At 48.3% G+C, this 24,428-nt stretch overlaps 1 protein-coding gene across 5 annotated transcripts; it reads right to left on the reverse strand.

Moving 5' to 3' along the window:
• Nucleotides 1–3: 3 nt before the first annotated feature.
• On the reverse strand, nucleotides 4–23,113 carry CACNB1 (calcium voltage-gated channel auxiliary subunit beta 1). Of its 5 annotated transcripts, none has more exons than XM_020997752.2 (15): nucleotides 23,023–23,113; nucleotides 22,862–22,897; nucleotides 19,282–19,368; nucleotides 15,189–15,308; nucleotides 14,870–14,992; nucleotides 14,240–14,376; nucleotides 12,549–12,625; nucleotides 10,927–10,946; nucleotides 10,586–10,666; nucleotides 9,121–9,179; nucleotides 8,798–8,907; nucleotides 7,866–8,017; nucleotides 5,988–6,083; nucleotides 4,854–5,039; nucleotides 5–2,486 (listed from the first exon to the last, which is right to left on the reverse strand). In XM_020997752.2, the coding sequence occupies exons 2-15, from the start codon at nucleotides 22,886–22,888 to the stop codon at nucleotides 2,013–2,015; spliced, it is 1,749 nt and encodes a 582-aa protein (XP_020853411.1). In that variant the 5' UTR covers nucleotides 22,889–22,897; nucleotides 23,023–23,113; the 3' UTR covers nucleotides 5–2,012. The 5 variants fall into 5 exon arrangements, with proteins under 5 accessions (XP_020853412.1, XP_020853411.1, XP_020853410.1 ...); XM_020997751.2 differs by having other exon boundaries at nucleotides 19,282–19,371; XM_020997753.2 differs by lacking the exons at nucleotides 10,927–10,946; nucleotides 23,023–23,113 and adding an exon at nucleotides 11,817–11,971 and having other exon boundaries at nucleotides 4–2,486; nucleotides 22,862–22,953.
• Between the last annotated feature and the right edge of the window lie 1,315 nt (nucleotides 23,114–24,428).

Here is a 24,428-nt window from a genome sequence, read left to right on the forward strand (position 1 = left end):
GTCAACAGCTCTGGCACTTTTTATTCATAGCTCCCACCCCTCCCCTTGCCAACTGTGGTCCCACGCACCCCCTCCCTCTCCCATGCATGTCAGCTCACGAGTATGTCCATGCACGCACCTGCTCCCACATGCATGGTGGTGAAAAAGGACCAGGCTTGGGGAAAGGACAGGGGTTGGTGGGGTATTTTTTTGTTTGTTTGTTTTTTGTTTTAATATATATCTGGCAAAATACTCAACCAAGAGATGGGAGGGGAAGACATCCAGGAGGAGAGACAGACGCTCAGGAGGAGGGACAGAGAGAAGGGGGAGAGGCCGGGCAGTGGTGTCTTCCAACGGGTGAGTTGAAGCTATGTCCCCACCTACCCTCCCCAAAGTGAGTGAGGGGTTGGGGGCAAAGTTGGCACAGGAGGTGGTGAGACAGGCATGATGGCGCCCATCCCTGAGGCAGGCAGGGCCCAGACCTCATTGGCACAAATGGTTCTCTTCCCCGGAGAGAGCTAGGGGGTATTACAAACACCAAGTCAAGATGACAACCCTAAGTGGGATGGGAGAGGATGGTGGTCTCAATGAGGCCTGGAGCCTCTCCTCAGAACAATGGGGACTTGGAGATGGAGTTAATAACACAAGAGGCAGACACAGAGCAGCAGCGAGCAGGGACTCCAAGGGGAGAAGCTGAGGTCAGTATGGGGCTATGCCCGTAGGGTGAGGGCACAGTCCCAATGCCAGCCAAGGCCCTGGCCTCTTTCCTTGCTAAGCCTGGGCCAGAGAAATAGGACTGGTCTCCAGGGCAAGAACAGGGAAAACAGTTTTTTGGTTTCCAGAAGAGACAGGGAACAGCCTACCATGGGTACCATACCACAGAGGCATGGAATTAAGGGTGTGGGGAGAGGAAAGAGACTCCTCTTGTTTAGGCTTGGCAAGAGTAAAGTGTACTAGCGATTGGAAGCAAAGGTCATGGGAGAGGGGTCAGAGGCTGAAGCATGGGGGTGGACAGATGGGCCCCAAGAAAGGGAGAGGTTCCCATCTTCCTCCTCCACAAGTGTTTGAGGCATTAGGGTCAGACAGCCCCTCCCTCCCTTGGGGATCTGTGATCATGAACCTGATGCTGGTTCCTCACTCCCACCCAGGACCCTTCCCCACCCATATGAATGGGACAGGGCTACAAGCTCCATCCTTTACTTCGGAACTCCTAACAAAGCTGCCAAGAAACTGGAGAATGAGGAGGGAGCTGGCTCTAGGGCTCAAGAGAGGAGATAGGTCTCATGGAAAGGATGTTCTGTGCATTTCTCATTCCAGGAGGAACCCTTCTTCTCCACCCTTCCCAGCTCCTCAAGAGTACATGGGAGGGGGAAGATGCCAACCCTATTAAGACTTTCGCTTATGACCTGGGGCTGAAAGGGTTAATGAACTTTGGGGAGAAAACACCCTAAAGTGAAGAAGGTAAACAGCCTAGAGAAGGGCACTTACCTCATTCCCTTAGGTGACCTACCTCCTCCCCCCTCCCAAGAAGGATAATACTCTGCAGGTGGGTGCTGAACCACCTCCCCCCTCCCCCTACTTCCCAGGAGATGAGATGATATCCCACAAGAGTGAGCAAAGGCATCGAAGAAGGGCAGCACTCTCCCCCTAGAAGTGAGACACCCACCCCAAGAAGGGCCATTCCCCTCTTAGGAAGTAAGATCACACTCCACAGAGTAGTTGGACGATACTCTGTACCTATACTCTTCTAAAAAAGAGTGAAGTAAAGGCATCCCAGAAGGGTGAGATGTCCCCCAGAGGTGAGGTAACCTCCTCCGGGGTGAGGATAATCCCACCCCACCCCTCCAGGTGAGATACCCTCCCCCTAGAGGGAACGCTATTGCTCCTTAGGTGAGGTGACTACCTATGTGGGGTGACATAATGCCCCCAGGAGATGAGACACCCCGCTCTTCTCCTAGCTCCCCAGGTTGGTCAGTATTTGCCCTCTTTCCTTACCCTGAAACCTATCTCCTCCCGGCCCCTGCCCTTCAGCCTCAGCGGTTATAGACACCCCTTCCCCAGCCCTCTAGCTCATTCTTGTTCCGGCCCAGCACCGCCCCACCCCCTTCTGGACAATACTGGGGTTTGGTGGGGCCCCTCGGTGTGGCCCGATTTCGGTTGTCGGGCAGCTCCTCCTCTTCTTCATCTTCCTCCTCCCACGAACCATGTTGGGCAGGTGGAGAGCTGCCCCCGGCGGGGTCTCCAGGCCCTGGGCCCTCAGAGGGATCAGTCTCCATGTCAACACAAGAGTCCCCCAACTCAATGTAGGCAGAGTTACGGTTGCCTGAGGCGTCAGCATCAAAAGTGTCCTGGCGGGACAGTGCCCGAAGAGTGCCTGCCCGGCCTGGAGGGTGGCTGCCGGTGTGGAGGCCCTGGGACTGGCCCAGCTCACCCTGGTACTCATGTAAGCTGGCTCGCTCTCCCACTGCCCGTTCAGGTGGTTGGTCCCCAGGCACACGGTAGGCTCCCTGGTTAGCAGTAAGGCGGCACACACCATGCAGAACAGGCAAGAGGTGAGAAAAACACAAAAGCAAGGAAAAGTCAGTGGCCACGCCAAAGCACCCAGACTGGCAGAGGGGCACCCCAGCCATACCAAAGCACCTAGGTTGGCAGAAGGGCACCCCAGCCACGCCAAAGCACCTCGGTTGGCAGAGGGGCACCCCAGCCACACCAAAGCACCTAGGTTGGCAGAGGGGCACCCCAGCCACACCAAAGCACCCAGGTTGGCAGAGGGGCACCCCAGCCACACCAAAGCACCTAGGTTGGCAGAGGGGCACCCCAGCCACTCTCGCACCAGCAGGGCTAGAGTGGCGACTGGGCTGAAGGAGGCAGGTCTTCCTTAAGGGACTCTCCAGGAAAGGTTGGGCACATCTGCTTGGCACTGGGTTGTTGGCTAGCAGTGGGTTCAGTTAAAGAGGACATTCTATACCCCTTAAGGACAGCATGGCGTAGTGAAGACTGGCCAGGCAAAACCCCAAGATTCTAAACCTTGGGAAGAGTGTCTAGGGGCTGTTCCTAGGGATTTGTGCCTTTTGCCAGATGGGAAGGGGGGATGCCCAACCTGGATTTCTATCACTGCTGAGGTGTTTATAATTATTCATCAATGTCATGAATAAACTATGTGAATTCATGGATATGAATAAATAGCCAGTGAGCTAGTGAAATCAAGCTTGGTTACCATGAAAAATCATTAATGCTCTCTTAACTCTACCCAGCATTAATGTCCCATTTATGTTAATAATCATTAAAAAAGATCTCATTAGAATCACCATTCATTAATACTTAGTTGGGGTTAATAATTGCTCCAGTTAGGGTGACTAATTGCTCCATCTTTACAACTACAATCTAATGAGCTACTTAGTTAGGAATGCTTGTTTCTCCTTAAAGGACCAAAGAATGATCTGGGCTCTTTTACTCCACACCCCTAACGGCTACAAGTCCCCTTCTACCAGGCCCCACATCACATCCCCAACAACATCCCCCATCACAGAGCCCCCATGCAATTCATATCCATTCACATGCTAGGATTAACGGTCACAAGTTAATACGAAAGCCAAGGATCTCAAAGCATGAGGTTGGGAAGGTTCTGATGCTTTTTCCCAATTGGAAAGGAATGAAGATCAGGTGCTTGGGCACCCAGCATTCTGGTGACATAGAGGTGATGTGCTGTGTCTGAGAAGGGATATGGCCCTAACAAGGGGATCCCATAAACTAGGGATAGCTTTCATGTTCTGAGGAACTGAATGTGAATTCTCAGGAAAGCTAGAGGTAAGGGATACAATCCAGGGGAGAAAGGGATGGCGTAGTGTCTGTTCATGGAATCCATCAATTCAGGGATCCTAAGGTCCTTCTCTTGCAAAGGTTCTTGATTTTTTTTCTGTCATAGACCCCCTTGGGCTATTTGTTGAAGTCTATGGATCCCTGGCATTTTTTAAAAAATTGATGGAATTACTAAATTTCATTTAGAGCTTACTGGAAATAAAAATACATTTTCTCCTCCCCTTCCAAGTCCAGAGACATCTTGAAATCTATCCATGGACCCCTTGGGGATTTATAGACCCCAAGTTAGGAATTCCTGTTCCATTGTATCTCTGAGGGTCCTATTGTATGGGCTTTCTGGGTCCTAGGGATCCCCTGTGGAAGACTCAATTTCTATTTAATGTCTGTCAGAAGTGTTTTTCCAATAAGATTCCTGCCTGAAGACTTCCTCTACTTGGTAATAGTGCCAGAGGATAGAATTGGGCATTCAAATCAAGTCACATTCCCTCTCTGGGACTCAATGCCCTTCTCCACAATGTGTGAGGACCAGTGATATAGTGGGAAAACAGTGGGTTTGAAGTCAGAGAGAGCCTGGATTTGAATCTCAGCTCTGTGACTCATTTCCTCGGGTAAGATGCAACATCACTGGACCTCATTGGTAAAATGAGACGGCTGAATTAAATGATCTCTGAAGTCCTTTCCAACTCTAAACCCTATGATTCGATGAACTCTATGGTCCTTTTCTGACTTTGGATGGTTCCATGTTCCAAAGTGGCCTAGGGGTAGATACCAAAGTCAGAAATATAGCCCAGGAATTAGCTTAGTTGGTGGGCCATAACTAAACAAAGACCACAATGACAACAGCAGCTGCTTACCACTTTTTTACAAAATAAAATTCTCCCTGCCCCCATGTCCACTGCTCTCAGATCCCACATTGCTGCTGGAATGAGTGGGTAGCTGGCAGATGCCCACTAGAGAGCATGCTCTTGCAGTGGGGATGCACCAGTGCTTGTTTGGGAGGCCTCCTGCCCACCCCAGAAGCTGAGATTGCGCTTGAGGGAGGTGAGCACCTGTACCTGGAGGTTGGAAACTGGGGCAGGGCTGGCAGCCAGGGCTGCAGTGGCCATGGTACGGTTGAGCAGTGGGTTGGGTGGTGTGCTACTAGGTGGGTGGGTAGCTTTCCAATAGGCCTCCAGGTACTCTGCTAGATGCTCACAGGCATCCTCCAATTGGTTCTCATCCAGGATGATGTCAAACATTTCCTGTAGATCAGAGAAGGAGCTGGTTACTGTTAGCTGGGAGTGGAGCCAAAGAGGAAAAAGCTTAGAAATAGGGCTAGTCCAAACCCATCACTTTACAGGTAAGGAAACTGAGGCTCCAAGAGATTATCAAATGACTTTCTTAAGGTCACACAGATAGTAAATAACATAGCTTGGATTGGAGCCTAAGCATTGCTCCAAAGTTACTGATCTTTTTACCACACCATGTTCGTGTGACCAAAGGATCGGGCATGGTGGGGAAAGGTTGGGGGTAGGGTGGGGACAGGGTAAGGGAAAAAGACACAGGGGCAGCTAGATGGCACAGTGGATAGAGCACCGGCCCTGGATTCAGGAGGACCTGAGTTCAAATCCAGCCTCAGACACATAACACTTACTAGCTGTGTGACCCTGGACAAGTCACTTAACCCCATTCCCTAGCCAAAAGAAAAACAAAAGAATACAAAAAAAAAGAAATTAAAAAAAAAAAAGAAAAAGACACAGAAGAAGGGCCACGCTGAGCCCAGAGGGAGAAACCTAAGTGAGCACTATTTTGACTAGAAGAAGCATTCTGTGCCTATCAAGTCAAGTTATTAAGCTCCTACTATGTGCCAAGGACTGAGTTAATCTCTGGGGATATAATGAAAGGCAAAAATAGTCCCTGCCTTCGAGGAGCTCACAAAACATGCAAATAACTACTAGACACAAGATAAATTGGAGATAACCTGAGAGGAAAGGCATAGGTCTTAAAGAGAACCAGGAAAGGCTTCTTGCAGAAGGTAGACCCATAGTCAGTCTAATTGGTACCCATCCCCAAAGGATATCAAAGTACTTTGCATATCTGGGCTACTGTGACTTCCCAGAGAGACTAATCCTTCCCTCCAAATCTCTGCTTCTTATCTGCTCCCTCCATTGGGTGGAGGGGGAGGAGGAAAGGAGAGAAGTAATACTCACAGGTGGGCATTGTGCCAATTTTTCTGATGCTGCTATCTGAACATTGAGGTGTTTGGACTGAGACTTTCCTCGGGACTTAATGAGGCGCTGGAGTACCTATATTTGGGGATGGGAGGAAAGTAAGGAAAGAGAAACAGGAGGTGAGGCAGGTCATAGGGGAGGAAGTTCCTGGGGGTTAGGTACCCTGATTGGAAGGAATGTCAGGCACTTGAGAGAGAGGCCAGAATTAGGACAAGAGGAGAAGGATGGGAGAAGGGAATAAGCATTTATATCACACCTACTATGTGCCAGGAACCATGCTAAGTGCTTACAAATCGTTCTTATCAAATATAAAGATGATGCTCATTAAATCTTATGATTGAGAGGGAACAAAAGAGATTTTTTTTTTCCAATACCCACTTCCACTCTTAGCCTCTAGACACAGTTAGATAAGACTCAAGAAGTCACACAATCTTTTGGCCAACTGACCTAGAGTGTCACACCAATCCTCCTCTGGAAGCTTTTGCTTGGGATGAACAAATCTGTCTTACTGTGGCCATAACCCCCTTCCCTGTGGTATTCTCCAAGGCAATGAGAAACAGCAAGGTCCTCATCTTTCTGTGGTGGTGACAAACCTTCAAGGACTTTCAGGATGTAATTAAGCTGCCTTCTCACTTTATCTTTTGCAGGCTGATGCACCCACCACCTCTAACATTGATTTACAGGTTTTGCTTTCCACCTCTCCACCTTCTCCCTAGATCAGCCATTTTGAACTCAATTCCATAATTATGAATCATCTACTGTATGTAAAACACTATGCTAGACTCTGGAGGAGATACAACTATCTGAAACCCCCCCCAATATTCCTGTCCTCATGGGGCTTACAGTTTAATGGGTGACTATGACACGTACATCTACCACTGTATCAAAACCCCTTTAAGAAGTAGAGGTGAAAATAAGGAGGTAAGGGCAATGTTTGAAGCTCACTCTCATATGAACTGATTCAAAAAAGGAAAAATACATAATACACACTCAATTTGGCATAGAAATCTATTTTACCCCAAAAGGAAACAGGATGGGTAGTAGAAAGGGGTAAGGGTTATAAGGAGATTGATAGAGGATCTCTACCTTCCATTTGGACAGAAAGGAGTATTATTATTTTGCAGGATATCTTGTTTTGTTTTGTTTTTTCATTAATTTATTTTGATTTATCAACAATCACTTTCATAAGCTTTTAAGTTTTAAATTTTTCACCTCCTCCCTCCCAATCTCCCTCCTATTAAACATAGCAGGATATCTTGTTTTAAGATAACCATTTGCTAGAAACTTTTCTGTGTTTCTTGATAATTTACAACTTGATCTAATTCTGTTATCTTTGAAATGTAAATCTTACAAGCATAGCTTTGAAATGTAAATCTTTGCCTTTCCTTTTTGGACTGATTGTATCTTCCTTTTTCTCTGATATAACTAGAAACTATATAAACCTTGGGAAAATTTTTATTTTGTTCTCATTGGCCATTTTTAGAAACCCTGAGTCTATGCTCTGAGAATATATAATAAAGATATAAAAAAAAAATCCCTCTAAGACAAACATCTATGAGGAACAGGCCAAGGAGTCGATGGGGGAACTAAACCAGCATTACTCTCCCTTTTTACTGAAAGCCAAACAAGAGATAAATACACTGAGGGTGGGATGGAAGGCAGCTAACAAGGACTTCCCTGGTGTTGGCTGAGTGGGAGACACTGGGATGGAGAAGGGAGGGAAGGCCAAGATGTCTCTGTCCCTAGAATCTCTCATCTGCCTGAGCTATGGGTAGGGACTTCCTGCCTGGTAGGGCAGGCCTAGGAATTTCCTAGGATGACCTATGGAGAGTAGAGCTGGGATGAGGGGCAACACACCTTGGGGGAGGTAATCTTGATGTAAACGATAATAGGGGCCAACGATGTCTTGGCCAGCTGGGCAGGGTGGTTGATGGTATCAGCATCCAGGGCAACCAGTTGTAGGGTCCGGGCCAGCTCAAAGATCCGTTCAATCTCACTCTGTACCTCAGCTAAGAGATTAGGGAGACCATAATAGGAAAGTTAAAGGGGATGCAGAGGGACCGAGTGAGGAGATGTGGACACTGGGGAAGGAGACACAGGCTTTGACAGGGAACAGTCCACCTTTTGTAGCTGTTTAAAGTTTACAAAACTTTTTTCCCAAAACAACCTTGTGACTGATAATGCCATTATTATTATCCCCATGTTATAGATGAGGAAACTAAATCTCAAAGAAACTAAGTGACTTGCCCATAGTATATGATCCTTAAATTCAGTTTTGACTCCAGGCTCAGGGCTCTTTCCAGTATGCCCCAATAGGAGAAAGGTACACAAAAGATCAAAGAAGACACACAGACTATGAGGAAGGCCATAGAATGTGAGGATGTGGATGTGGAGAATGAGGGGAGGGGGAGGGGGAGAGGGGGAGAGAGAGAGAGAGAGAGAGAGAGAGAGAGAGAGAGCGAGCAAGCACTTGGGGAAGGAGACCAGGGACTGTGTGGTAGGGGGAGGAGCAGAAAGACTGAGATCAGATGGAAGTATCCAGACACTGGATGGAAAAGGCAGCTCTGATGTAGAGATGAGCTACTGACTCACCTTAGACAAGGTGGGTTGGGTAGCAAAGCTGGCATCTAGTGTCTTAGGAGCAGACATAAAGCCAGTAACTGGAGGGATAGTAGGGGAAACAGGATCCACCCCCAACCCTGCTTGCAAACCCTGTTCCACTGCTGTTCCCACCAAATCCTTCTGGACCCTGCTGTTCTATGTCAGGCAGATGATCCCCCTCTCCTTACCCAGGCTGGAGCGAGTGTTGGAGCGCTCAACGATGATGTGTTTGCTAGGGTTGTTGAGGACAGAACGTTTGGCAAGAGAGATGTCAGCTGTTACCCGAGTGATGGAGATCCTGGAGGCAGGGAAGGAGGAAGTGGTCAGTAGCTGGCCCTCCTTTCTGCTCCTTCCTCCCCTCTCCCAAACTCTACGTCCTTCCACCAAACTTCTCTTCCCCTGGTTAACCTTCCACTCCTGGACTGGGTTACTCAGCAGTCCTAACCCTCCCCAGAGCCAGCCAAAGACCAGGTGGTCTTTGAGGATAGGGAAAGAACACCCAGGGGCTCACCTGCCATCAAATCGATGCTTCAAGAAATCAAATAAAGCCTTCTGCATCATATCTGTGACCTGGGGAAGGGGAGGAAATAGGAACACGGGCAACTAAAGGGAGAGAGAGGTTTTTAGCTGCTCTCTGTCCCGTCTGGCTCCTGACAGTTCTTAAAAAGGATTGATGCCCATTTGAAAAAATGTTCCAAATCACTAATAATTAGAAAAATTAAAACCAAACCAACTCACAGGTTCCACATCAGATTGACAAAGATGATAGAAATGTAAAATAACAAGGTGGGAGGAGGGGCTGCAGGGAAAATAGACATATTAAACATACTCTTGGTGGAGCTGTGAATTGGTCCAATTATTTTGGAAAGCAATATGGAACAATTTCCTCAAACTCACTACACTGTGCGTACACTTTGACCTAGCCATACTATTAACTAGGCATATAGCCTAAAGGGATCAAAGGAAAGAAAAGGGGGGGGGGGTTCACATATACACAAATATTTACAGCAGCTATTTTTATAAGGGCAAAGAACCAGAAACTAAGGGAGTATCCATCAACTGGGGAGTGGTTCAACAAATTATGGCATAGGGACATAGTAGAATACTATTTTATTCTATTACTACATAGTAATAATACATAGTAAGTACAGAATACTATTGTATTCATAATATATAATGAAAAGGATGGTTTCTGAGAAGCTTTCTTGTTGTTCAGTTGTTTCAGACTCCTCGTGAACCCATTTGGGGTTTTCTTGTCAAAGATACTAGGATGGCTTGCCATATCTTTCTCCAGCTCATTTTGCAGATGAGGAAACTGAGGCAAACAGGGTTAAGTTGACTTGCCCAGGGTCACAAAGCTAGTAAGTATCTGAGGTCAGATTTGAACTCAGAAAGATGAGTCTTCCTGACTTCAGGCCTGGCTCTCTATCCACTGTGCCACCTAGCTGCCCTCAGAGAAGCCTGGGAAGACTTATACAAATTAATTTAAAGTGAACAGGCCAGAAGAACAATTTGTACAATAACACTGTTAAGACAAACAACTTTAAAGACTTAAGAGCTCTGATCAATGCAAAGATCAGTCACAATTCTAGAGGACTGAAAATGAAACATGTTACCCCTACCCATCTCTGATAGAGAGATGATAGACTCAAGGGACAGAACCAGACATATATTTTTGGACACGACCAATGCAGAAATTTGTTTTGCTTAACTATGCATATTTGTTAAAAGGGTTTGGCTTTTCTTTTTTTTTCAATTAGGGAGATAGAAAGGAGAAAAATAAATGCTTGTTAATTGACTTAAAAAAAAAAAGACTGGAACTTCCTGCATCAAAGTTAGTGTCAGGTGATAAGGAGTTCTTCTGTCCAGCCTTTCCTGAGGTCCTATCTATGAGATCCTACAGGGAAGTCTGTCTCTCTATAGGGCTCCAACTTCCAGTGTCCTGGTCTGAAGTTCAGGACAGAGGGAACACTCACCTCATAACCCTTGAGTGATGGTCCCACCAGGATAATAGGCCTCATGGAAGGTACCACATCATAAGGGGGGACATGTTCCGCCTAAGGAAAAGGAAAAGGCCCTATGGTGGGGGGCAGCATTAGCCTCTTCTCCACCATCCTTGGAGCCCCCCTTAGTGATCCTTCCCTTTCCCACTCCCATCCCTTGGTCCCAGGACCCATACATGGCAAATGGAAGAGAAGGGAGGCAGGAGTACCCATCCTCTGGAATGGTATTAGGAGCAGGTGGGTATCAGGAGCCCCACCCTCCTTGCTTTGTCCCAGTGGGGGTGGAAGGAGGCACAGAAAGCCATCTTACTTACCGATTTCTGCTTCTGTTTGGCTGGGTCCAGTGATTGCCAGCATGGGGTGGGGAAAGGGAGGGTGAAGGGGGGAGTACCCAGGCACAGGGGGCAAAGGACAAGAACCAGGGGAAACAGGAGGGTTGTAGAGAGCAGGGTGGATGAGAAGAAATAACAAGGCATGCGTGTTAGTGACAAGCAGCTGAGGGAGAGGGGCAGGGACCCCACATGAAGGCAAGGCCCTGCCTGCCACTGGCCCCCAACTGAGACCGAGGAAACGGTGGAAGGATTCAACGTCCCCTACCACCAACTCCACACCTTTTTCCCCAACCTGGGGCTCTGAGATGAAGATGAGGAGGAAGGAAATGTTCTTATTCTTTTGGGGTTCTACTGGTTAGTGACCAAGAAAGGTCAACCAGTGTTCTCTGAAATGGGTCCCTAGGAAAATCTGGAATGTTTATCTTCTCCTACGTAGGAGGGTAGGAATGGGATTGAAAGTCCCATTGCCACACAAAGGTTGGGGAGGGGAGGAGAGAGAACTGTGGCCTGTCATCATGGTCCCATCCTCTTAAAGGCTGAAAGGTGTTTCAAAGCATTCCATGCATAGAAATAGGGGACCATGTGATTATTGGAATAACTCCTTCTTGGACATGGCAGGTGTAGATGAGGATCTGAATTTGCTACACCCCCCTTTAGAGGCACCCTTCTCACGCACCCCTTACTCCTTACCTCATACTCTCAAAGGATCAGGTTGGCATAGTGTCTGGGCAGGGGCCCATAGGAGTCAAATATGTCTCTTCCTTCCCTCCCCCACCCCCACCCCAGACCTATATTTCCTACTCCCTCCCAGTCTCTGCTATTCTCCGTTAAAGCACACAGGGATGAATTTAGAGAATGAATAGAATGACTACCTTCTTAAAGAAGGGGATTCGCTTGCCATGGGGAGATGGGGTAGTGATACTGCTAACACTAGGCTTAGGGGAGCCAGTATGGTCGCAGAGCTCAACTTCTTCCTCCTCTAATTCTAGGGGATCTAACTCGAAAGCTAAGTTAGTCATATCATTACCTGGGTCAGAGAAGGAGAAAGTGAGAAGGGGAGACAGAGACAGATAGACAGGAGAATGCAGGAGAAAGAAACACCGCCATACACACACACACACACACACACACACACACACACACACACACACACACAGAAGGTCATGGGTAGAACAGAACAGAAAACAGGGAAGGGGAAAGGGAAAAAAAAAAGAGAAAGAAGAGGTGAATGAAAGGTGCTAAAGAGAATGAACATGGGGTTGGGTGAGGGTGAGAGAAATGGTGCCACCAAAGAAATGAGAGGAGAGACATGAAGGGGTAGGAGTGGGTGGCAGGCATGGGGGTAGTGCTAATGATCCCAGCCTGCTGACTCTCTTACCCTTTAATGGAAAGGGGAGAACCTCAAGGGGATGATGTGAATGTTAGGGGCGGGGCTAAGGAGTAGAGGGTACCAGTTGGCCTTTCCATTGTCTAGGTGCCAAAGGTTGGAGCAGTATGAAGAAAGGGAACTATTGTTAAGGAGCTCCAGACTAAGATTCATCTCTCCAGGAAAGCTCCCTCCCTGTCACTCCCTGGTCCCCTGAGGAAGGGGAAGGCGCTCTTACCGCTGGCTGGCGGAGTGGGTCTCCGGGTGCCAGTCACGACATCTCCCAGACTGGAGCTGGAGTTGTCTCCCGATTTGCTGCAAGAGAAGAAAGATGAAGGGAATGAGCTCATGAGCAAAGAATTCAGGGAACCATCTGTTAATAATAAATAATACAGGGATAGGGAATGGAATTGTGATTTCACTCATATAACAAAACTCTAATGAGACACATTGACAACTATGGTCTTAGAGCTGCCCCAAACACTGAGAGGTTAAATAATTTGAGCCCAAGGTCGCACAAACAGTATGTGGCAGTGGAGGGATCTGAATCTAGGTCTTCATGACTCGAAGGTTGGCTCTCTACACCACGATTCTTCTTTTAAATGACAATAATAGGACATTGAATAGAAAGAAACAATAGCAGGCTATCAGCTTGTCCCAGGATTGTTTCTATCTGAACCCATCCAAAAGATTAGACAGCATAATAATGATGATAGGTAAGATTCTAGGATGAGAAGAATGGGAATAATAATTATTATTATTATGACAAGAATGAGAAGAATAGTTGACTTTTCAGTAGTCTGGACTTGTAATTTCATTGATGCAGTGTGGTCTATGAACTCCTAGGGGTCCCTGAGACACTTTCACAAAGTCTGACAGGTCAAAATTATTTTGGTCAAAACTATAATAATACTTAGATCTTGTGTGCCTATTAAAATAGTATTCCCTTTTCTAACTACATATTAACGTAAGCCTGGATTTTCTTCCTATACTTCAATAAAAACAATATATCTCAACAGATTGAAAGCAGAAGTAGATAAGAGAATCTAGCTGTCTCCTATTTAGACATTAAAGAGACTTGAAAAATATGTAAAACTAAATTCTTCTCACCAAATTTTTTTGTTTTGGAAAAGATAGTTATTTTTCATAAAAATGTTTATTTATGTTAAGGTGTATATTATTATTTTCAATGAATGAATAAATGCATATTTTTAATGTGTCACTTTTAATTTCTAACATGGTATATATTGGTAATAAAACCCACATAAACAGAAGCTCTTTGGAGTCCTCAATAATTTTTAAGAGTGTGAAGGGATCTTGAGACCAAAAAATTTGATTGCCACTGGTGTAGAAAACTCAGTTTGAAAACTACCTCCACTAATATGGATCAGAAATTTGTGTAGCTTATACAGACTTGGAGGATTGCCTGGGGCACTGAGAGGTGAAGTGATTTGTGCGCAGTCACATGGTTTGCACGTATCAGAAGTTTCTGACTTTTGGGGCTAGTCCTCCAACCAGTAAGTCACTTTGCCCCTCAATAGCTGATGTATGGCACTTTAAAGGTTACAAACTGATACATAGACATAATCTCATTTGACCCTTATGAGACTTGGGAAACAGGTGATTTGTCCATGAACACCCAGCTACCAAGTATCAGAGGGTGACTTAGACCAGCCAGGTCTGGCACTCTAGCCCCACGACACCATGCTACTCTCTACCCCAAGAACCATCGCGTGCCATGTAAACCCTGCTCCATATGATGGACCTATTTGTCCAGTGTTTAGTTTCAGACTCTTCATGCAGTCCCCTAAACCTAATGCCCAGAGTACTGGGATAAAGCTTAGAATGAGCAATCATTGGGATATCACACTTACACAAGGATGCACAACCACAGACATACACACCCACTCTGCCCCCCAGGAAAGGTACCTGGAGCTGAGACGATTCTGACGAAGTTTCTGCTCCTGTACCATCCGTAGGCTGTCCAGTTTGACAGGGCTGGGGATGAAGCCTACCTCACAGCCCTCCTTCACCAGTCGTCCTATCCACCAGTCATTATTGTACTTCTGCACATGTAAGGGAAAAGAGGAGGGGGAGGCTGAGGCAGATATTGGGAGGAAAGATTGACCCACAGTGGGATGACACAACAGCCCTCCCCCAAGATAGGGAGAACCCCTGCCTGTCACTCCTCTCCTCTAGCTCATAAGAAATCCCTTCAACTCCCAGAACACTTCTAGCTTCAGTAACTCCGAGGAGCTGCCCCTTAAAATGCATCTTCTAGTTTACTTCCAATTTTGAAGACCTACCAAGAGCCAATCCCTTCCTTAAGTTCTACTTGATTGTCAGTCTGAGCATCTGTGGACTTGCTACTCAGGGCTCCTGTTTCTCTCTTTCCACTAATTCCCTTCTTCCTCCCTCCCCTGGCTCTCTCACACCCCCACCTTACACTTGAGTGCTTGTCACTCTGGAGAGCTGTACCCTCCACACGTGACTACCCAGCCCTGGGGTCATTTTGCCCCACCTCATCTGTATGTGTGCCCCACTTTCTCTAGCCCCTACCTCCTTGATGTGCAGGAAGTCCTTAGGTTCAAAGGTGATGGCCATGCCCTGGACAGGCGCCTCATCCCCTCGTGATGGGTTGTAGCCCACATTCGTCCTCACTGCAAATGCCACTGGCTTGGTCTGGGCAAGAGTGAGGAAAGTGTATAAAGCAAAGACTGAACCTCCTCTTTCCCTGTCCAGAGAGCACCATTACGTCAACCACTCTTTGGAGGAAAGGTTTTAGATGGAAATTGAGGGTTGGTTAAGGAGAAGGTTAAACTTTGGTGGGATGGGAGCGTAACAACCAAGCCAACATATCTCTCAACCCTGAGCCTACCTTAGCTTTCTCAAGTTGTGCCAATGCCTGGCGCTCTGCCTCCTTCCTCAGGGCTTCCCTGTCCTCCTCTAGGGATACATCTGAGTCTGAGGGCCGACTGGTATAGGACTCTGCCGAGCCCTGGAAGTGAAAGAGAAGGACAGTAGTCTTTCCTCCTTCCTCAACTCCGCCCACCTCCCCTCCCAGTGTTAGAGTTGCATTGAAAGTGGGTAAGGGGACCATAGAGAACCCAATCAGGAGACTTTCAAGAATAAGTCAGTTCCATGTAACACAGCATAGGTTGGGAGGGCACTAGGAGACAAATGGGAGCTGGGCGCATATGGGGAGAGAGTTGAGCTGGGGAGACAGCCTTCTGAGGACTACTGGAACACTGGGATGGGAGTGACAGAGTAAGGGAGGCCAAAAGACCTTGGACAGGAGTAGGGAGATACTGGGAAAAAGTGGTCAGGGTTAGGGTTGAATACCCAATAGGAGAAGGACAGAGGCAGAAGAGCCATCGGACAGGGTTAAGGAGATCCTGGGGAAGAGTGGTCAGTGTTAGAGTTGACTATAGAACAGAAGGCCAGAGGCTGGGGTAACATTAGGGCAGGAGGGAGTCACTAGGGTAGCAACCGTGGAAACACTGGGGAGAAGGAACAAGGATTGGGATAGAGGATGGGGAGAAAGAGTGGGGGGGGGTCAGGGTCACTGAGGGAAAGGGGTGGCACTCGCCTGGACAAGATTAAGGTAAGGAACAGCTGTTCTGGGGACCAAGGGAGGGGAAGGGAACTTGATAGGGACACAAGCTCAGGGGAGCAATGCCAACATGCGTGTCACTGCAGCCTCTTAGCCCTCCCTTCCTTCTGTGTATCCCCTCCCTCCAGTTGAGTCTGACTAATTCATATCACCCATGGCATCCCTGCCAGCCAACTACAGCTTGCCCAGCCCTGGAATTGGGCTCACTGCACTGCTAGAAGTGGGTGCCCCAGTCCAGCATGGGGAACCTGGTTGCAACAGATGCCAAAAAAGCAAAGTTGTACTATTTCCTGTTTATTTGAGGGGCAGAATCAGAACTCCTTCTTGCCCCACCCCCTCCAATCTGCCACCACCACCATGACCAGGCCCTTCTGCCCACTGAAGTCATCTTTCTGATTGGCATTGTTGGGTACCATCCCAGAGACCCAAGTGCCTTCTTTGAAGGCACTTCCATCATAGCCCCCATCCCCTCATTCAGCACTGTAAACACACAAGGGCTTCCAAGACAATGCCCATTGAAGAAGCAAGTCTGGAACAGATGTTAGTGGCAGCCTCCCACCTATGGAAGGATTCCTTGCTTTCTGGGGCCTAAGATGGAAAAAAAAGACATTGAACACTTCTACAGATGCAGGGATGAGGGTACAAGAATGTTCAAACTAAGGTGTACCTGTCTTAGAAGCTGTGCCCAGCTGGGTGGTGGTAATGACTAGGATGCTCAGTACAAATCATCATATTTTTCTGCATGCACCCATGATTATTTGACTTTGCATATATGTGACTGAATGAATGTTTCTATGTGTGCACATATGAACACAACTGTGTATTATGAAAGAAAATGAGAGATTAAGACAGAGAAAGAGGGAGAGGAGGAAGGAGGGAAGGAAGGAAGGAAGGAGGGAAAGAGAGACAGACACAGTAAGAGAGAATGAAAGAGAGAGAATGAGAGAAAGAGAATGAGAGAGAGAGAGAATGAGAAAAAAAGAATGAGAGAGAGAATGAGAGAGAGGAAAAGTGCACTCTGTGGATGCTTGCAGCCTGTGTGTGCCTCTGACAGTGTGTGCCTGATTGTGTTACTGCTGGTGGGTGTGTAAGTGAGGGGAACAGTGAGGGTTGGTTTTGTGCCTGTCTGTGAGGAGGTGTTTGAACAAGGGTGGGGTATGTTGCTGTGAAGGTGGTCAGAGCTGGAAGAAACCTTTTCTCAGCCGACTTGCCCAGGATGGACCTTTGGCTCTTTCTGGGGAGGAATAGGTCTGGGAAGTCGGGGTGGAGGGAGAGAGAGAATGAGAGTGAGGGGATGATCCTAGAGCAGAAGAGGTCCAGGCAGTGAATTAACTTAAGTGATGGGTAGAATGGGTCTAGATAGTGAAGGGATTTAAGAGGTAAGCATGAAAGGAGAAGGGAATGAAAGGAAGAAAAAGACCCCCCCCTCACATCCAGTCAACATACTACTTAATCAATCAATCCCTCCCTCACAGACAGCAAAAGTGGAGGGAACTGGGTGAAGGGGGAAGACTAAGCATAGAAAAGTGAGGAGGGGAAAGGCTAGACAGGATGACGGGGGAGGGGTATTTCCAGATATCCACCTTCACCCTCCCCCTTCCTAAACATCTCCCCTCCAGACTGGGCCTACTCAGAATGGAAGAATAAGACGCAAAAAGAGAACCAGAGAGGAGGAGAGACCAGAGACACAGGAAGATAGATTTAGAAATGGACAGATGGGAGGAAAGGAAATGGGAAGGCCAGGGTGAAAGGAGACAGGTCACCCACACCAACCCCTCATCTCCCTCTAAGCCCTTCTGAGGGGCTGCATGCACCCATACCCCAGTGCTCACCACCACGGCCTGTCTGGTCCGGCCGGGTGTCTCCATGTTGGTGCCCTCTCTGCCCATCCCCTAGGGGTGGGCAGGGGCTGCCCAAGCTGCCCGCTCCCCCCAGGGGGCTCAGGTTACAGGCAGAGTTGCTACATTTGCAAACTGCTGGGGTATATTTAGCCCAGAGACACAGCAGGAACTGGGCACCCTCTCCTACCATGAGTGGAGTCAGGGAATGGGGAGGAGCTGGAGAACTGGGGATATGGTATGTGGGTATGTGTGTAGGGGCAATCCTGAGTCCCCTGGTTTAGCAAACTCTGTAAGACCTGAGAGTTCTTTTTCTGCCAAAAGGTACAACGCTGGGCACAGCTTCATCTTATATCCCAGCACTGGCCTAGCTTTGCAGTAGGAAAACAGACCAACAAAAATTTCCTCCTTAAGACCCTGAAATAAAGGTTTACCTCCCAACCTATTCTCTCTGGTTGGTTCTGTGTCCATGATAGGACAACTTGTTATAAAGGAGACAGGCAGGAGATGGACAAGAAGACTGCCTTGAACTGGAATGAACATCACTAGACTCAATCCTCTCCTGGACTCAGGAGGGAGTGACCTCTGGAAGTATATCCTGTCCCTTCTTATCTGTTCCTTCCGGCCATTCACCCCCTCTCCGTTCACCAGCAGCGCCCCGCCCTCCGCCCTCCACCCCCCCTCCCCCCCAGCATCAGGAACTCTGCCATTGGAGCACCATCTATTCTGGGTACCAGGTCCTTGTCAAGATGCATGGTTGCCATGACAACTGCATCGCCTTTCTTACTGCTTCTCACTGGGGCCTGGGTTTGGTTGGTTGGGGTTGGGGGTGGAACAAAGTGGGCTGTGAGAAAGGGGAGCAGAGTGAAAAGGAGACCCATGAACTAGCTTTCCCAATGTTGCTCATCACACCATAGCTGAGATTTCTGGTTTAAAGCCCTCTGCCTCCAATTTCACTGTCTCTCCACTCTCAGCACTGCCTCCTCCCATCCCCAATCTATCTCTCCTCAAAGAAGCTGTGTAGACAGATTTCCTATTTTCAGATCAGAGTTTTCCAGGGTGTCCTGGGGAGAGAGCCACCTACCCTCGGTCCCAGGGAGACCTCTCCCCCTATTCTTTCCCTCAGTCTAAAGAGACTACCAGTGAGGTAGAAAATAGGCAGAAGGAAAATAGGCACAGTTAAAAGCCTGTTCTGTCTGAAGGAAGGCAAGGTGTCCCTAAATCTAAGTAACCAAGATGTTCAGGGGTAGGTGCCAGTGGAACTGACTACAGGATGGGGGTTATAAATCAGTGCCATACATGTGACCCAAAGAGTCTAGGTGCTGTCAATAGTTTACCTTGAGCAAAGACAGAAAAAGTGTTGGGGTAGAGAGAAGCTGCGCCAGACTAGTACCAAATGGCATCTCTAGAAGCTGAGGACTAGGGTAGGCAGGCCCACTTCCTGATTCCAAACCAAAGTTCTCCTCTAGGACTCTCAGACCACTGCCCTCCACTCCCATCCCCCGACCTCTGCCACTTACCTGGCGGACAAAGCTGTTAGATGTGGTGTCAGAGGAGGTGCTGCCATCCGAGCGTTTAAACCGTCCCTTCCTTTTGCTATACTTGCCCTGCTAGTGGGGGACAATAAGGGCAAAATCAGAGGACAGTCTACACGCTGTCCCCCAGACCTGACCAAGATTTGTAACTAGAAATTCCCTTTCTTCCTATTAGCCTTCTCCTCTACTCCCCACCCCACATCCTCTTTCCCAGGTGGTATGGCTTGAGAGGGTCCCCCTTCTTCCTGAAGGCATGGACCAGGCCACAGCCATTTGCTGGGATATGGAGGTGGGGCTGGGGGATGCTAATGAAATATAACACATTCATGCTTGGGAGATCAGGAGGAAGGAGCAGAGGAGCCGCCCCAACTCCCCAGAGCTGGAGCCAGCATCTAGTTAGCTGAAAAAAGCTAATTAAGATGCTGTGCAGACTTCAGCAGCCTTTGGGAAGATGGGAACTCTGGCCTGTGCTTATGGGGGAGTGGAGAGAGATAGAGGAGAGGGATCTTTCCCACAACTCCCCCTGCAGTGGGAATGCTCTGTGTTAGTGTCCCCCAGAGAAAGGAGAAATTGAAAACCCAGTGTGCAGACTCACCACCAGGCTCTTGGGAAAATCCTTTTCTGTATTTTCCCGTACCTCTCCAACTCCTCATCAGAACAGTGTTCCCTTCTCCCAATTCTTCCTGGGAGCTGGGGGTTGGCCTCAGATAGGAAGACTTTGGAAAAGAGGGAATCAGACCTAAAGTAATCCTTATAGATGCAACTGGGGCCTTGAGGGGGAAGGGGTGTAGGAGGACTAGGGATCTGAATTGAGAAGAAGGTGGGTAATATGGGGGGAATATGAGAAGTTCCAACCACTACTGAAAAACAATATCCCTTCCACACCCCACATAAGAAGTGGAGCTAAGGGGCCACTGAGTAAGCAAACAAGCCAACTGGGACTCCACTTCCATTGGTAGCATATTTTCCCTCCCATCCTAATTCACCAGGCCCTCCATCCACTGGCAATAAAAAGTCCTCAGTATAACTCCCTGCATGTCCAACACATATCCTGGACTCCATGTGGAAAACATTCCTCATCCTACAACTCATGCTACTTCTAATACCTTCTTTCCAAAATATTTTTCATTCCACCTTTCATGTTGCTCAGCATGTCACCATTTCTCATGTCATGCAAAATGCCCCCTCTCCCTTTGGTCCTCTATCTAGATCTGGACCAGTTGGAAAACAGAACCCCTGCGACATATTCCCTTCAACACTACCGTGGAGGGGCACAAGATGGCTTGGTTAGGGCTAAGACTCTCCCACAGTTACAAACTTAGTGTGGGGGACATGTGTAGTAAGAGGGTTTCTCTCTCCCCCTTCCCAAACTGGGATTAATCTAAAACCCTCCTCCTGACCTACCTTCCATAAAACCACACAAATACCTCCCCTGTTTTGCAGTGGGTAAGGTAGCAATGCTCTGGCCCTATGCCCCGCCAAAGAGTAGACAATCCTATTCCATCTACAGTGGAACAGGTCATAAGGTCATACAAACTTAGCTGGAGTCAGGAAGACCTAGATTTGAATCCCATCTCAGACACTAACTAGATGTATGACCCTGAGCAAGTCACTTAACCTCTCTGGGCCTCAAGTTTTTTCATATGTAAAATAATGAAGCTGGGCTCACTGATCTCTCAGGTCCCTCGAGTTTTAAATCTAGGATTCTATAACAACCTTAACCTTTGGAGAAAGAGGGGACTAAAGTGTCAAAATAGCAAGTCCCAAGGAGGGGGTGGGGATATTTTGGGGGAAGGGAGCATCTAGAAACTCCCTAAAGAAGTTCTAGGACTCAAAGTACTTTCCTATCCCCACAACTGCCACTACTCCTAAGAGACCACTTTCAAGGGATAAGCCTAGAGAGGGAGGGAAGTAGAAGGAATCTACTCACAGAGCTGAAAGGAACCTTGAGGAGCATCTAATACACCCTTCTCATGTTACAGATGTTACAAATGAGGAAACTGAGGCCCAGAGAGGAAAACTGACTTGTCCAAGGTCACACAGTGAGTTAATAAGAGGGAGCCCTCACCTCCTCCCTGACTTGTCCCCCACCCCCACCACAGGCAAAGGAAGTAGGGAGTGGCATGGAGTAAAGACAGGGGACAGCTGAGGAGAAGGACCAAGCCAGCTGCTTTCTGGCTCCAAGGGGCCTGGGGTGGGAGGTGGGGGATATTTTTAGGTCTCACACCCATTGAGCCACATTCCCACAAAGTACTTCCTGGAGGCCAACAGCAAAGGAGAGGTTAATGTTACCTACCCCCCCCTTCAGTTTTAGAGGACTGGGGAGCTGGGGGAAAGGATGGGAAGAGGCAATTATCACTGTGTTCAGGGTTGAAATAGGGAAATTCCTAGTCCTGGTAGCTGCTCAGCTTGGTACTGCCCCCTTGTGCCCCACTGTCCAGATTATGGGTCTCCATCACACCAGGGAATGCCTCACTTTTGGGGGGCAACTTGCTAGTAATACATAGCAAAACTCAGGAAAATGTATATGCATGTGCACATGGTGGGGGGGGTGTCAGAAATACCCCCTCTCAGGTGGTTTTGTTCCTCCTATCCCCCATAATGGGTTGGCATTCACCCAACTTACCAAACTTTGGGGTGCCTTCTATGGCTCTGGGAAATCATAAGTCTGTATTGGGGTAGTCTGTGTCCAGGGGCAGAGTGTTGATTGAAAGTTGTGGGGGAGGAGAGGGGAGGGAAGCCCTGGTCTAAGGTTAGTAATGGAAAGACCAGAGTAATCCCCAGTCAGGAGTTGAAATGGCCTGGTAGTGCTGCTAATTCCTGCCCCACTGCCCAGGTTTGGGGCCTCCATCACCCTGAATGGCTGTCACTTGGCAGCAACTTATTCATCAATCTGCCCCTACCCTGCCTTAAACCATCTTAGAGAATTGGTGCCCCTGGGCTGTGATGTCCAGTCGACACCATTCTCAGCCCTTAAACCAGTGCCTCAATCATTGCTTCTGCTGTCTTCAGAGCATCCTATTCATCCCCCTGCCTGGTTCCCCCAGATGCTCCCAGAAAGCTACCTCCCTCCACACCAACTGCCTCTCCAGCCTCCCTTCCTATTCCCTCCCCCGCCCCCACCCCAAGACAATCCCTTAGATTTATAAACCAGTCCTTGGGGCCCCTCTAGGAAGGACCCCTCTCCCCACACACACAGATGCACAGACACACAGACACACAGCCTGTACTGAGAATGGTCAGAGCACCAGGAGGAAAGAAGGTGAACAGCAGGGACCCTTGATACCAACCCCCTATTTCCCCACCTCTGCAGCTATCTGCCTCAGTGCCAATCACCCATCAATCATTAACCCATCAGATATGGGGGAGGCAGCGAATAGCACCCCCCCTTTAGCTCCTTAAGGCTCAACTCCTTCTTCCCTGGCATCCTCTCTCGGGTTGGCCAGAGCTCCTGAGGTCTTTCAAAGAAGAGGTCCCTCTGGACCTTTCCTGGATCTGTTTGCCTTCTTCCCCCACCAGTCTCCCCCCTCTCTTCCAGTCGGCCATCCCCCACCCCATATCTCACCTGTAAACTGGGGTCGAACACCTCCATCGGGATATCCTGGGTGGGTGGATAAGAGGCCCGAGACATACTGGTCTTTTGTACCATGGAGAGGCCCCCCCACCCCGCCCCAGCCCAAGCTTCAGCCTAGCCCAGCCCAGCCCAGCCCAAACCGGCTCACTCACAGCTCATGAGAAAATCCAGTGGAGAGAAGAGACACCCAGCCTCCAGATGCCCCTTTCCCTCCCTCCCTTCCAAAGCCTCCTACTTCTCCTCCGCCCCGGGAGCCTCAGCATCTCCCCCGCCCCAACCCAGCTTGCTCCTCCTTCCTGGCCCCTCCCCTTGACTCCCCCTCCGTTCCCCCCACCCCCAGCTCCTCTCCTAGACAATGAGCAGGCAGCCTGAGGCAGACACGCCCCTCTTGGCGCTAGTGGGGCTGAGCTATAGATGAGGGCCTTTTGCCAATCTTCTTCCCCCCCCCCATCATGGCTGGGGAGGATGGGGAGGGGGCAGGTGGAAAGGACTTGAAGGCTGAATCTAGAGGTAGCTTCTCTGTATGTGTGTGCTCGTGTGTGTGTCCCTCCTTCTCCTTTGGTGTCAGGGTAAGCAGAGGCTCGTGTCTGAGAATTATTAAGGGGAAATTTCAGATTCACTTTATGACCTGCAGTTCTACCTGGCTATCCTCACTTCTTGGTGCTTTCTCCTGGACTCAGTTTCTCTTTTTAAGTCTCCAACTTTCTCATTCAGTCCTTATATTATAGACCCTTCCTGAGTGTTGGAAGGCACCATCTTAAATCTCTCAAGAGTGCTAGATTTATAATCCAAAGATCTGAATTCTAATCTTGGTTCTGCTCTTACCTGACGAGTCACTTCCCCTCTTTGGGTCTCAATTTCCACAAATATAAAATGATAGAGTTAGTGAGTCTACCCTAACTGACTGCTGAGTCTAGAAATGAAAGGTTTTGTTGGGAGAGTTCCTTTTGGAAGGAATTGAGAAGGAAAAGACTGGAAGTGGGGTTAAAAGAAGCAGGGGGGTGTAGTGTAGGGGTGATTGTCTCAAGAGCGAACAACAAGAGATTCCTGAGATCCAGGCATCTTTCCTGCCTACTCAGCCAGTTTACCATTCTATTGCGACTAAATTGAACAAAACTGAAAAGACTAGGGAGAGGGCAGAGCAAGGTTCTCTTCAAGATTGAGTACAGGGCAAGAGAGGAGTAAAAGAAGTTTGGAGAGGGTGGCAGGAGAGAGGAAGGTTCACTCATTTTAAGATAACATTTAACCTTTCTGTGCCTCAGTTTCCTCTTCTGAAAATGAGGGTTAGACTACATACTTTCTAAGGTCCCTTCCAGCTCTGAATCTTACTATCTGATGATCTTTGATTTGGGGCACGGTAGCTGAGAACCCCAAACCACCACTCCACTTGAGGAAGAAACTGGTGGGAAGGGAAATAATAGTCTGCCTGCCTCACAGGAAAGAATTTTGTAAATTGTAAAGTCCTATGTAGGTGAGATCTGTAATGATGATTGTTATTGTAGAGTATGGGGCCAGAAGGTCAAGGGATGAGAAAGATAGACAGGTGGTGGATGGAAAG

Source organism: Phascolarctos cinereus, unplaced genomic scaffold (genome assembly GCF_003287225.1).
Source record: "Phascolarctos cinereus isolate Bilbo 61053 unplaced genomic scaffold, phaCin_HiC Scaffold_5;HRSCAF=322, whole genome shotgun sequence".
Taxonomy (NCBI): Eukaryota; Metazoa; Chordata; class Mammalia; order Diprotodontia; family Phascolarctidae; genus Phascolarctos; species Phascolarctos cinereus.

What these genes read in the sequence shown, in the direction of transcription:
- CACNB1 (XM_020997753.2), bottom strand. Translation starts at nt 22,945, where the DNA reads ATGGTACAAAAGACCAGTATGTCTCGGGCCTCTTATCCACCCACCCAG. An exon ending in CAACACTCGCTCCAGCCTGG is followed by an intron (nt 8,018 to 8,797) that starts GTAAGGAGAGGG and finishes CTAATCTCTTAG; the next exon opens with CTGAGGTACAGAGTGAGATT. An exon ending in AATTGGCACAATGCCCACCT is followed by an intron (nt 5,040 to 5,987) that starts GTGAGTATTACT and finishes TCTGATCTACAG; the next exon opens with GAAATGTTTGACATCATCCT.